This window comes from Beta vulgaris, chromosome 3 (genome assembly GCF_026745355.1).
Source record: "Beta vulgaris subsp. vulgaris cultivar EL10 chromosome 3, EL10.2, whole genome shotgun sequence".
Lineage (NCBI taxonomy): Eukaryota > Viridiplantae > Streptophyta > Magnoliopsida > Caryophyllales > Amaranthaceae > Beta > Beta vulgaris.
Genome location: NC_079204.1, coordinates 30,416,360 through 30,431,439, shown reverse-complemented (window position 1 = coordinate 30,431,439; position 15,080 = coordinate 30,416,360). Strand labels below are relative to the sequence as shown.

General features: G+C 35.7%; 1 protein-coding gene across 1 annotated transcript; it reads right to left on the bottom strand.

The window, feature by feature from the left end:
- Positions 1-10,049: 10,049 nt before the first annotated feature.
- LOC125494043 (secreted RxLR effector protein 161-like) lies at positions 10,050-10,556 on the bottom strand. Its single transcript, XM_048637542.1, has one exon. It carries the CDS (start codon positions 10,554-10,556, stop codon positions 10,050-10,052), a length of 507 nt encoding a protein of 168 aa, XP_048493499.1.
- Between the last annotated feature and the right edge of the window lie 4,524 nt (positions 10,557-15,080).

Below are 15,080 nucleotides of genomic sequence, written 5' to 3'. Positions count from 1 at the left end.
GAGGAATGTAATCGAAAATGATCATGGTTTGGCACGATCTGGAAAATTGATCCCAAAACCTAGTTTGTTCCAACAGTACCAAAAATCAACCTGACACCCAAATTGACTTAATAATCAAGATCCAAGTATGAATCGTATTCTATTTCATCATATGACTTTACAACTAAGTAAATCTGATAAGTAGAAACCTAATGAAACTTGCACCATACTTGTTTTCAAATTAATATATTATTAACATAACCTAATTTTAATTGAACTTGTCATTGACTGGACTTGATTATATAACTGAAAGAGTCACACTTCCATGGAACTTTTTCTGCAACGTTATTGAATACTATGAGAACATACTCAGATGAAGTCTATTACTCCCTTTGTCCATATATCTGCATCACACATCAAGTAGTACTAGGTCTGGTTTGGTTTGTATTCCACAACCTAGAGGTTGTGGGATCAAACCCCACTAGAGGCACTTTGGGGGTGGGGATTTCTTCTTACTATTCCCCCTTACTCCCAAGGGGCCTTGCCTGCAAATTTGGACCGGGTTGACCTGTGCGAGATTCCGGTCTAGTTACAGCGCCTTCTTTTTACCTTCAAAAAAATAATAAAAAAAAATTTGATGCATCACACCCTTGTGCACAGAGTTTTAGAAAGTAAATAGTGGAACATGTTATCATTATACTGAAAAATTTTATTTGATATAAGATAGTAAGTATATAAAAATTTGGTGTGGATAGGTGGGTTGGGCTTTATTTAGTCGTTATTTCATCAATTTTAATTTTTTTTTTGAAGAGAAACATATTAGGTATGGCTTCTAACATAAGACCAACCTACAGTATCATTTCGGGGGATGGAAGAAAAAACATCATTAAAAGAAAACTAATAAACCAAGCACTAAAAAGAATGACCCTGGTGAGCCATATAGTCCGCCACTTGATTTGCTTCCCGAAAACAATGATTGATGGAGATGCATTGAAAGACCGCAAATCCACAAGAGAGTCCATCACCAGAGAACGAATAGCTCAAGGAACCTTCCAACATTGTCAGATCGCGTTAATAACCACTAAATTATCACCTTCCACCTCAAGAGAGCCAATCCCAAGAAAGAGCAGCCCTCAACCCTTTCCAGGCCACCCAAGCCTCAGCCTGAACGAACAATTGAAGAGAGAGCCATAGCACCAATGAGACACAAATCCCCAGAAAGATTACGGATAGTAAAACCAAACGAGGCCTTACCATCATCTAACTTCGAACCATCAAAATTAAGCTTGAACTTCCCTTCAGTCGAGGAGGACCACACCACAAGAAGATCAACCACTGGAGACGAGCTAGGCACTACCAACACATCACATACATCATTACTAACATGAGAGGCCTCCCAGTCTCTGGCAAAATTAGGAATAGAATATGCAAGGCTAATCACAGAAGAAGAAGCCTCCTGAAAAATTACTTTGTTACGCTGAAATCAGACAAACCGCCAAATCATAGCAAAATTGGCAAAATCAGAAACAAAATTACCCTTTCTAACAGAATTAACATTACCCACCACATCAACCGAAACTGGAAACACAGGTAACAACTTTCAACCAAACAAATCATTAATTTTTCGGAAGGTATCAATCATGAAAGGACAATGAAATAACAAATGATTCGTATCTTCAGAGTGAAAATTACAGAAACAAACACTCTTGGGGCATAAAAACATGACTTTTTTTTTTTCCCAATCTAGCCTTAGTAGGTAAACCATCTAAACAAACTTTCCAAAGAAAATTCTTAATTTTGGAATGGACAACCAGTTTCCAAATCCCAATCTAGCCTTAGTAGGTAAACCATCTAAACAAACTTTCCAAAGAAAATTCTTAATTTTGGAATGGACAACCAGTTTCCAGATCCAATAAAAGAAGACCGGAGTCGGAGGATCAATAGCCAGACCCTGAACTAATAAAGCACCAGACTTAACTGAATACTCTCCACCCGGAGTAAGGCCCAACACAAGAACATCCTCCTCAGCCACAACAGGAACGAAAATCCCCAAAAGGGCATTCCTAATATTCATAGGAACAAGCTCATCCAAAAGCTCCTTGTCACAATTTCTATCATTAGAAATCACCCTACTTACTTTAATATTAGTCCAACCATCCACCTGAGGGTAAACTTCTGAAATAGGATAGGGAAAAACCCAATTGTTATTCCAGAAAGAAATGAAATCACCTAGACTAACAATTCATCTAAGCCCTCTTTTAGAATATTCTTTGATGGACATTAACTTTTTTAATTGCCGAGAACAATTATTGGAAGGGATATACTCAAATAGGGAACAAATTTTCAAATATTTTTTAGAAACAAGATCAACTCACAGATTACTATGGTTCTTGATAATTTTTCATAAAAGTTTCATTTGAAGAGTTATATTATTAACATTAGCTTTACAAAATCCTAGCCCACCATACTTTTTAGGAACACAAATCCTATCCCACCCAATCAAATTACTCGAAGTTGAATCGGGATTTTTTCTCCAAAAGAAATTTATATACGTTCTATCCAAATTAACATGAATAGAATACATCAACAAAAAACTACGCATTTGAAAATTATCCTTCGTAGCCAGGTTAGCTTGAATCAATATAGATCTACCAGCTCGGAAAGTAGAATTAGCTTTCCATTCAGACAATTGGGCTTTGGAAGACTGTACCACTTTTTCAAATGTATTCTTAGTGACATGAGAATCAATGATGGGGTAAGATAATTACCCAACGAGAAAGAATTATCCATTTGTAAAATGGAGCTAAAACTATCGCAAGAATCATCCGAAACATTATTCGCACACTAGAAAGAGGACTTATTATATTTAACAAATTGACCCGACATAGCACAATACTTATCAAGAACCGACTTAATAATTTCACAACATTGAACAGAGGCCTTGGCAAACAACATCGTATCATCAACAAAAGTCAAAAAAGGAATTTTAGCCCCAGACCTACCAAGCTTTACACCAAGTAATTTATCTCCACTCATAGCTAAAGCAAAAATTTCCTTAGCCAGGTTTTCTGCACTAAGAAAATCGATAGGCAATAAAGGATCCCCTTGCCTAATCCCTCTGGAAGGAGAAAATCGTTCCCCTGGAAGACCATTGGCTAGAACAGAAAAAGAAACAGATGCAATGCAGCGCCTAATCCAATAAATTCATTTCTGATCAAACCCCAATTTTTCCAACATTACCAGAATAAATTTCCACTCTAAACAATCATAAGCTTTTTTCATATCAAGCTTAATGGCAATCCAACCTTCCTTCCCAGGTTTATTCTTAAAACAATGAAATACCTCATGAGCTAACAATATATTATCTTGGATTAATCTCTCAGGGACAAAGATACCTTGTAAAAGGTAAATAATCTTACCTAACACAACTTTAAGACGATTAGCTAACAACTTAGCAATAATTTTATACAACGTAGAACAAAGACTAATAGGTCAGAAATGGTTAGCTGCCGAGGGATTATCAATATTTGGAATCAAAGTGATAAAAGTGTGATTAATCTCAGCCAAAAGATGACCTGAATGGGAAAAAGCTTGAACGACTTTAATAACCGAATTACCGACAAGACCCCAATATTTTTGAAAAAAGAAAGGTTGAAAACCATCGGGGGCCCAAAGATTTATCTGGCGCTAAATCGAAGAGCGCAACTTTGATTTCATCCCCTGAAACAACTTGACATAAAAATTCATTATTTGCTTCCGAAATTATATCAGTAATTAGGGAAAAATTAATATCTGAATTAAATGAGCAACAAGTAATATCTGGAACTAATATTTCCTTAAACTCCATACAAATAACATTAAAAATATAATTGAGATCCGAAAGAATATACCCATCCTTAGTAGTAAACGAGTTAATACTACTCCTATTTTTCTTAATCGTAGCACAAGTATGAAATATTTTGATTTAGCATCCCCTTTGGCCAAAATTAATAGATTTAGCCCTTTGATGCCAAAATTTATCTTGGAAATTAAACAACTTACGCCTTTTTTCTAAAAACTGATCTTGAAGATTTTGACAATTAATATTATCCCTATCAATTTCTATCCTCTTTTGAATACTTTCATGCTTAACATCAATAACATTAATCAGCCGAGCTATATTACCAAATCAAGTTCTATTCCACTCTTTGGCTTTAGTTTTAAGAAGATCAGATTTATTAACTAATCTGAACATAAAAGACCCATCTAACTGAGTACACCAAGTTTTCTTAATAAGCATATCAAAGTCCTTTATTAAGCACCACATTTTTTCAAACCTAAACGAAAATTCTTTATTTAAAAGACATAAGTACAAAAGAGATAGCACAATGGTCCGAAGAAGTAAAAATATGATGCTTAATCTTCGCATTAGGAAAGTGATGGAGCCAATCGAAATTGACCAAACATCTATCTAAACGTTCTACAACATTGCCTTCCCCCCACGTTTTTCCGCCAAGTAAATCTTGGACCCATAAAAGGAAGTTCAACACACTCAAGGTGATTTTTAATAGCATGCATACGCTCAAACCTAGTAGCACTAGGTAAAGCACCACCAAGTTTATCTGAATTAAAACTAATCTCATTATAACCACCAATCATAATAAACGGAGAATCTAACGAAGCAACATACTCATAATTTTCATCCCAAAAAGCTTGCTTGCCATCCATGGCAGCAGGCGCATAAATACATAATGCAAAAAAAGGAGAAATTTAAGGATATCAGAGTTATATTACAAGCCAAAAACCTAAAGCTTTTGAATATTACATTAACTGAAATAGGATTTCTAATGTTATCTTTCCAGATAATCCAAAGACCACTTGATCTCCCTATTGTAGGGACAAAATCAAAATGCACAAATCCATATTTTGATAGCACAGCATGAATAGGGGCAACTGATGATTTTGTCTCACAAAGCACCATAATATCAAGATGATTTATAACACAAAAACTCTTAATTTCAGCAAACAAATTTTTTCTTTTACTTCCCCTTATAGTCCAAAAGCCGACCGACATTTAAATAAAAATAGGGCGGTAGAAGGACTTAACTAAGGCACTAAGGCCTAGTTGTCTTCAGGGGCTGAGGAGTGTCCCTCATCCTTTAAGCTACTCTTCCTTCTCTTAGTAGAACTTGAGGTAGAAGAGATAGCCAACTGATCCTGTGGAGCAACCCATATAGCCTCAATTTTTTTCACAAAAGAATTATTAGAAGACAAGGACTGAAAAAGAAGTAGTAGGCAAGGTACCCATGCCTTGAATAATATCCTCAACTTCATCCAGCAAGTAAGTAGCAGAATCATCATTAGACAGAATAAGAATAGGAGAGATCTCATCATCAACATTTTCATGCATCAGGGGCAGAAAGTGGTTTTCAGTAACAAACTCACCAGGAAACTTTACCTATAGAGGAATAGGGAATTCCTCCATAGATTTCTCATGACTAGGGGAGCATCACACAAGAAATTAGGGACTTTCCCACTCACACCAAACATACGAAGGCAAATCAGCATTGCAAGAGGATGGGAAACATCCCACAATAGCTTGCTCATGACTAGGGGGAGCATCACACAAGAAATCAAGGCCTTCCCCACTCACATCAGACATACCAAGGCCAATCGACGTGAAATAGGAGGGGTAACATCACAAGGAATAGGATCAAAAGAAGCCTCATCATCAGAGTTTGACCCACACATTACTTTAGGATAAGGAGCCATCAAAATCGATTTATCTTTACCCAATGCAAAAGGAGAAATAGAATGTTTCTTTATAGGTAACACATAATCAACAATTTTAATATTCTTACCAACAGCCTTACTTGGCTTAAAACCAGCTTTAATGTCAGAATTTTTCACACTAGCAAAATTAATAGTCTTTCTAATGAATACTTTGGGCTTGACATGAACCACATTAGCTTCCACAACCATGGTAATATCATTTTCTTGCCTTTTAGCTTTCAATAAACTCTCAAACATCATCTTCTGCTTAGGATTTTTCAACAACTTAACATGAAAATACTTTTGCGGAGAGCACAATAAAGGACACTTCTCAATAGCATGACCCTCATCACCACAAAACGAACATCCTGAGGAAAAATCCTCATACCAAATTACATACCCACACATCTTTCAACTAGACCTAACAATCTCAGTATATTTAGAAAGAGGAGCAGTAATATCAACACGAATGCAAGCACGAGCAAAACGAATTTTGTTTCTTAGGAAAGAATTTTGATCAAGCTTAATTAGGGAGCCAATATTATTAGCAGCAAACAGATTAGCAACTGACTTGAAGTGCAAGAGCTCTGTTGGAACACAAGGTGACACTCAAGAAGACGGGGGGAGGGGGGGTTGAATTGAGTGATGAAATCTAATAGATTTTCGCAAAACTTCTTCTATGGCACTGTGCCACTGTGCGAAATAGTCGTAAATCTTTGATTTGAGTTTTTTGCGAAAATTAAAACGAAAACTATATGAAATAAATCACTCAAACACGAAATATAACGTGGTTCAATCTCACCTATGAGATCTACGTCCACACGAACCAAACTCCTTTATTTGAATCATAATATACCAACCTCTTGATACAATAAGACTCCCCCACTACTAGCCTTAGTAGTGTTCCCCAACACTTAACTCTAAGTGTTACGACTCTCCATAATGTAGAAATTACAGAAAGAAAAGATCCTCAAACGTGTGCTTCTTATTCAAGCAATTTAGAGGACAATTACAATCGTAGAAAAGTAACTCAAATTGACTCGAACAGAGCTACACTTTGTGCCTTAATATCTCGATTTTTCTCTCTGAAAACGTGAGTTATGAGAATGAATTATAAAACCCTTTTATAGTACAGGGCTTGGACGAAAATCCTTCAAAATATATTTATCTTTTACTCCTTAATTTAAGGGATAAACCTTTTCTTTTTAGAAAATAAACTTTATCCCTTTTCATCTTTATCTTCAATTCTAAAATGATAAGTTTTCCTTAAATCAATGTTTATCTATATCTTGAATAACCAATGGATTTTCTTTTTATCTCATACTCTTTTATTATCTCAAATTCTTTTTTCAAAAACAATTTTCGAAAATCTTATTTTTATAAAAACTGTTTTACATAGTTTTGATAAAACTTGTCTTACTCGTTTTTATCAAAAACAAGTTTTAATGAAAATTTCTTTTATATAAAATGATCTTATTAAAACTTTATCATTTTTTAATAAACTTGTTTTTCGAATGTAATTTCCTTTTATATAGATATATAATATTAACATAATTATTTATTTCCTTAACTCCAGGAAACTAATAATAATTAAACTAATTTTATATTTCTATATTTTGCACATAGTATATCACATTGTTCAAGTACATTACACTTTTCATAAAGTAACTACACTTAGGAATATAAACTTGGACTTCAATCTTGATTCTTCATTTCTTCAAAGTCTTCATTTATTTAATCCTTTTTTAACCATCTGTTACAAACTTTCATACTATAACATATTATATTATTTTTCATCATCAAAACTTAACATGCACATACACAATAAATTCTCCCTTTTTGATGATGACAAACACTAAATATAATATTATTAAGTAATCACTTTTCCCCCTCAAAATATGCATCTATTATTTTGATTCTTATTTCCCTTATCATCCATTTATACATTAGATTAATAGCATCAATTTTTCAATATCAACACATGCTCATATATTATATTCAATCCACATATCATAACATGAAATATCTTACCAACACAAGCAGAATATTATATATTCCCTTTTCCCCCTTTTGGCATCTTCAAAAAGCACGAAAAGACAAAAAACATCCACACAGCCAAACCTTTCCAAAATAAGACCATAAGCTCAACCAATCCAGCTAGTGATGCTAGTGCTACAATCATCACCAATTCACAATCAACATTAATATCCAAAAAAAAAAAACAAACCATAAAGTATCACAAAAAAAAACCTTTTCAAAACCGACAAGTTTAGCAAAAAAACCTACAAGACTAGCCAGATGCACATAGTACAACCAAGATCAAGGTGGGTATGGTTTGAGAATGAGAGAGAGAGAGCAGACATGAGCTGTCTGTGTTACTGCACCGCAAGTGTATCACGGGCCCGCATACGTGCCTGGATTTGCTGGAGTTGTTTCTTTATTTGCCCAACATCTTCTTGCATCTTCAGGCAACCCACACAAGCTTCCTTAGGTTGAAATCCCAAAAAATCTTTCTTTAACAGCTCCCCTCCCATGACACAATTCCATACGGCTTAACATCCCGTCGCTCATAATATCCCGGCAAGCAACTCCCTTAGAGGTGGGAATAAACACATCAAAGGCCCTAAAAATTCGAGTGAGCCATATACTATAAGGGTAGAAGGGAGGAGAAGTAGACACATGCTTCATATGAAGCAAGATAAGGTGAGGAAGACTAGTTGGACTGCCATGGGATAATATCCACATTAATACTTGATCCATTATTAGACAATCCCCACAATTTTCAATTCGAGGAAGAAGGGTTTTGGTGACTAAACTTCTAAGAAGTTTGTTCTTGGCCGAAAGAAGCGAGGCCGAAAAAATTTGCGCGTGAGTAATAGTAGCGTTGTCTACCCCATCTATAAAAGGCCAATTTTGTGATTTATAATCTGAAAAGCCTACATACGGAACTCCTAAAATTTGAGCCAAATTGTCAACACCCATATGAATATCTATTCCATTGATAGTAGCCGTAAGTTCGAAATCATCAGACACAACCAAAGATTGATAAAACTCCTTGACCTCTAACTCATAAAGAGCATCAGTAAACGAAAGCAATTGTAACCAACCATGAGTTTCAACAGAGTCAAACAAAAACTTAAATTCTGGCTTAGATATCCAAGATTCGGGGAAAACCCGTCCAGAGAGAACTTTAATTCCGGTGGAAGAGGAAGAAGAGCGTTGTCGTTTGGACGCTGACGGGGCAGAGGAAGATGGACCTGTAGCAGCAGAAGTTTTCCGCTCTGGGGTTGAGGGCGGTCCGTCAGGCACAACAGAGGGTGACGGAGGTGGCGTTTTTTGTTCAGGAGTTTTGCGGGTGGAGGGTTTTCGGACATATGGTTTTTTGGGTGGGGGTTTTGAGACGGTTGTTTTTGTCAATTTGAGGGGTTTTGAAACAGACGGCTGTGGAGGAGGAGTAGGTACTTTTGGGGGAGAAGGAGGTGTAGACGGCGGTGGTGAAACGGAAGAAGAGAAAGAAGGAGGTGTCGCCGGTGTAGCATCAGTGGGCTTTTTGAAAAACCGGCGTGTAGTTTTCTGTCCCATAGGTAGGGTTTGTGAGTGAGGGAGAAAGAGAGTTGGAGGGAAGGAGAGAGAGTTGGAAGTGAAGTAGGTTAGAGTGGTATGGGGGATGGGCCGTATTGTTAGTAGACCGGTGAGGGTTTGGGTTTGTGTTTAGGCTAAGGTGTACCATGCACTACAAACTACCTTGCAAATACTATTTTTTGAAAAAAAATTTAAAACTTCCGAAAGGATTTTGTAATTTTGTCAAAGAAACATAATTAGAATTTTAAAGAAAAAAACGTGTGACACATTTATGATTCTTTTATTGAATTTTATGTAGCAACTTAGGTGTAGATTGTCAGGACAACATCAATAGCCTTTTCAGGAGTCTTGGCTTATAATAGAATTTTTTTTTTGACTTAGTTTAGGTAGAATCTTTCAAACTCATTTGAACATGTGAAGGTGGGTCAATGAAACATATAAGTCAACTAAGTACCAGAAATCAATCCCAATGCAATTCTAAGTTTTTCAAATCGTTCACGAGCAAGTGGTTTTAGTGAAAATATCAGCTATTTGGGCCTCAGTACATATAAATTCAAGGGCTATGTTACCTTTTTCGACATGATCACGTAAGAAATGATACTTATTTCTATATGCTTAGTACATGAATGTTGAACAGGATTTTTTGAGATGTTTATTGCACTTGTATTAGCACACATAATAGGCACATTATCAATCATAATTCCGAAATCTCGAAGTTGTTGTCTTACCCATAATACCTATGCACAACATGAGGCGGCTGCAACATATTCAGCTTCTGCAGTGGAGCGAGCCACATAATTTTGTTTCTTGGAGGCCCATGATATAAAAAATGGACCTAAAAAGGTGGCTATTCCAGAGGTACTCTTCCTATCTACGAAAAATCCTGCATAATCTGCATCAGAAAAACCAATCAAGTCAAAATTTCCTCCTTTAGGATACCATAGATACAAGTTATTAGCGCCTCTTAAATATCTAAGTATTCGTTTGACAGCTTTGAAGTGTGGTTCTTTTGGACAAGACTGAAATCTGGCACAAAGGCATACACTGTGCAGAATATCTGGTCGACTTGAAGTTAAGTAGAGAAGTGAGCCTATCATACCTCTGTAGATTGTTTTATTTACTTTCTTACCATTTTCGTACAGATCTAAATTAATTGCAGTAGGTATAGGTGTAGGATAAGTATTTGAGTCCTCCATACCATACTTTTTCAATAGCTTCTTCACATATTTCTGTTGATGTATCATTATTCCATTCTCAAGTTGTTTGATTTGTAGACCTAGGAAGAAACTTAATCCCCCATCATAGATATTTCAAATTCACTTTTCATTAGTTTAGCAAAATAATGACATAATAATTCTGTAGTTGCCCCAAAGATAATATCATCAACATAAATTTGGACAACCAACAATTCTTCCCCCTTACTTTTCAGAAACAGTGTTCTATCTACTGAACCTCGTTTAAAACCATTTCCATTAAATATATAGATAAGCGTTCATACTAAGCTCTAGGAGCTTGCTTTAAACCATAAAGTGCTTTATCAAGTTTGAAAACATGGTTAAGAAAATTTTGATCAATGAAGCCAGGAGGTTGTTCAACATACACTGTTTCCTTCAAGTAGCCATTTAAGAAGGTAGTTTTGACATCCATCTGAAATAATTTAATATTTTTAAAACCATCAAAGGATATCAAAATTCTAATAGCTTCTAAACGGGCCACAGAAGCAAATGTTTCTTCATAGTCATTTCCCTCTTGCTGGTTGAATCCTTGACATACAAGTCTAGCTTTATTTCGAACAATCATCCCACTATCATCCAATTTGTTTCGAAAAACCCATTTTGTTCCAATAACTGATTGAGTACTGGGACGAGGTTCTAAGTGCCAAACTTCATTTCTCTTAAACTGATTCAATTCATCTTGCATGGCAAGAATCCAATCAGGATCAGTTAATGCAATTTTATAGTTTGTAGGTTCAATTTCAGATATAAAAGCATTAAAAGCACAAAAATTATGAAGAGATGAACGAGTTTGAACTCCCTTTGTGATGTCCGTGAGTATTAAGTAAGTAGGATGTGAGCCTTGATGTTTCCATTTCCTTGGAGTGAAGGTTGCGTTAGATGGCACAGTGCCATGCTCTGATTGGATTGCCTTTATCTTCTGTTGGTTCTTATAAGGTTTGACCTTCGGCAATTTCAGTTACTTCTTCTGTATTTTGTTCACGCTCATCACAATTATTGTTTTGTTCCTCGGACTGTGCCATACACTGTGTCAGTTTGTTTTTCAACATTCTGGTTGTCTAGTGACTCTCTATATAGTCCAATAGAGAAGTCTTCATCATCATCATCTACCTGCACATCTTGAGAACTTTTATCAGTTTCATCAAATATGACGTGCACACTCTCCTCCATACGCATTTGTTTTTTAATGTATACTTTATATGCTTTGCTATGAGGAGAGTATCCAATAAACACTGCTTCATCACTCCTTGGATCAAACTTACCCAAATTATCCTTGCCATTGTTGTGAACATAACAAGTACATCCAAAACATCTTAAGTGAGATATATTTGGTTTCCTACCTTTAACAAGTTCATATGGAGTTTTATTCAAGATGGATCGTACTTTAGTTCTATTATATATATAGCATGCAGTACTTACTGCCTCGGCCCAAAAATTTCTAGGTAAGCCACTATATAATAGCATGGTTCGAGACATGTCTTCTAGAGTACGATTCATCCTTTCTACAACTCCATTTGTTGTGGTGTCCTTGGTGCAGAGAAGTTATGATCAATTCCATTGTCATTGCAAAATTCTCGAAATCTGTATTTTCAAACTCAGTGCCATGATCAATCGGACAGATAACATTTAATTTGTTTGATTTTGAACTTTTCGAATGTGAACTAGAAATACATCAAAGTTTCATCTTTCACCAAGAATAAGCCAACAATCTAGAAAAATCATCAACAAGTATTAATACATATTTGCTACCACCTCTACTCCTTACACTCATTGGACCACAGTGATCCATATGAATTAATTCCAATGGTCTAGAGGTGCTAACAAATGTTTTTGACTTAAAAGATGATCGAACATGTTTGCATCTAGCACACGCATCACAAATTGCTTCCCAATCAAAGTTTATAGATGGTAGGCCATCAACTAAATCCATTTTTCTTAATTTGTTAAGCAGTCTACATAACATGTCCAAGTCTTTTATGCCAAAGTAGAGGTTATCTTGTAGAGCCTCATGCAGAAATTTTATCGTTAGGTAAGGTGTTTAGACAAGTTATGTAACATTATTTAACCTTACCTTCCAAATTAATTCCCTGAGTGTCCTTGTTAATGATTCTGCACATATTTGCTTGAAATTCAACAACATTACCTCGATCACACAATTGTGATATACTTAACAAATTGTGTTTTAATCCATTTACCAGCATTACATTCTCGATGGAGTGTGTTAGGGATTTACCGACGTTTCCTATTCCATTATTTCTCCCTTTTTGTTGTCGCTAAATGTAACACACCCTCCGTTGTGGGCTACTAGTGAGAGGAATTGAGATTTATCACCAGTCATGTGTCTTTAGCAACCACTGCTGAGGTACCATAGGCTGCTTCCTCTCACATTTACTTGCAAAAGAATCACTTGTTAGTTTTAGGAACCCAGATTTGCTTGGATCCCTTTTTCTTTCGTTGAGCATGTAGTATGTCTTTCCTAACCCATATTTGAGTAACATGTTTAACATTCTCTGCAATTCGTTTTTTCTTTATGTTATAGTCATCAATTAAGTGACCATTATTTCCATAAAAGTTGCAAATTAGATATTCAGGTAGATCCACGTATTTTCTTTTTCGAAAGTCTCTTTCGAAGGTTCTGGCACTGTGCTGTACACTGTGTTGCTGACTAGTATATCCTAACCCACTTTTGTTCACATTGTTTGTGGTGCTTGTTAAGTGATTTAGAGCATTTATTCCGTTAGTCCACTTTTCATGCATATTTCGAGTAATGGATAGTTGTGATTCCAAGAATTCGACTGAGATATTTAAGTCACTACTTTTTTCTGGAAATTTCTAAATCTCTTTTAACTTTGTCAAGTTCTTCACTTATCTTAGCATCACTAGGCAGCATTAGTGGAACAATCCTATACTTCTGTCTTGAATTCTTAAGTTCAACTAACTCATGATTTAATGTTTCAATTTGTTTTTCAAGACACGATTTTTCAGTTTCGAATACAGTGGATGGCACTGTGCCATTTACGATGTATCAGCAAGAGTTTTTCGTGTTTTAGTGTGTTTATCTCTATGTCTTTCTCATCAATCTTTTCATAGTGTTTTATTTTCTTTCAATAATCCTTATATTCCAGTTCTATCTATCTTTGCTGGTCAAGTTTTTTATTTCCTTTTTCATGATATCAAAATTATCATTCATGTTTTGACAATCATCAATACGTTTCCAAGCAAGGTGACAAGTTGATTTTTGAAAGAAGATGAATTGAGGGTTTTAAGGAATGTTAGGCTTACCTCACTGTCTTTACGAGAGGTTCGAACTTTTAGCCATCAAGCATAGATGTGATCGTCTGGCACATGCCTCTTAGTGTTGTTGTACAGCATTCAGACATAGTTTGGCCTCGTGGCACTGTGCACGCTCTGTCTCTCAGAATCCGAATCTCCCCAACTGCAGCAATCATAGCTTTCTTGAATCTTTCTTTGACTGCTCTCGTTTTTCCTTGGGCTTTTCATCATCTCATAGGGGACATTCTTTAATCCTGTGATCGAACTCACCACACTTGAAACAACCAGAGTTAGTAGCACTTTTCTTGGGGTTAAAAGTAGTACCATTACCTTTGAAGTTTCCACTTCTTCTAAAGTTGTTGTTCCTGTTCTTTTTTAGAAAATTTTGAAACTTTCTAGTGAGAAATGCTACCTTATCATCACTATCACTATCATCAGTTTCTACTTCAGTTTTAAAGGCAAAACCTTTATTCTTTGGTTCATTAGTTTTAGAATCTAAAACAAGTTCATGAATCATTAATGAGCCAATTAAGTTGTTCTAGTAGAGAGTTTAGTTAGTCTTTAGCCTCTTGAATAGCAGTGATTTTAGGAAGCCATCATTTGTTAAACTCCTTAACACTTTTCTTACTAATCTTCAGAAGAATAGTTTTTCCTAGAGAAGCATAGTTCATTAGTATTAGTGTGAATCTAGTAACATCTCTTTAATAGATTCGTCCTTATTCATAGTGAACAATTCATATTGTTGGAGAGCAAATCTATCCTAGATTGTTTTACCTCATTCGTACCTTCATGGGCCAACTCCAGTGTGTCCCATATTTCCTTAGCAGTAGTACATGCCGAAGTTCTTGAATATTCATCAGATCCAATTCCATATTGGAGAATAATCATGGCTTTGAAATTTTTTCCGGCTTTTGCATAGTCGACCGAATTGTAGTAATCTTCATCCTTGTCGACCATCTTTCCTTCAACATCTTTGACTTGGATAAGAATAGGTCCTGTTCTTATGATTCTCCAGCACTCATAATCTGAACCTTAAATGTATATCCTCATTCGTGTCTTCCACCATCCGTAATCCTTTCCATTGAAAGTAGGACACTTGGATTGCCTATCGCGAGAGTCATCTTGCATATTCATGATTTCTATTCTCTAGAGATTAGTCTTACGAGAATAACCTGCTCTTATACCACTTGTTAGAACACAAGGTGACACTCAAGAAAGGGGGGTTGAATTGAGTGACGAAATCTAATCGATTTTCGCAAA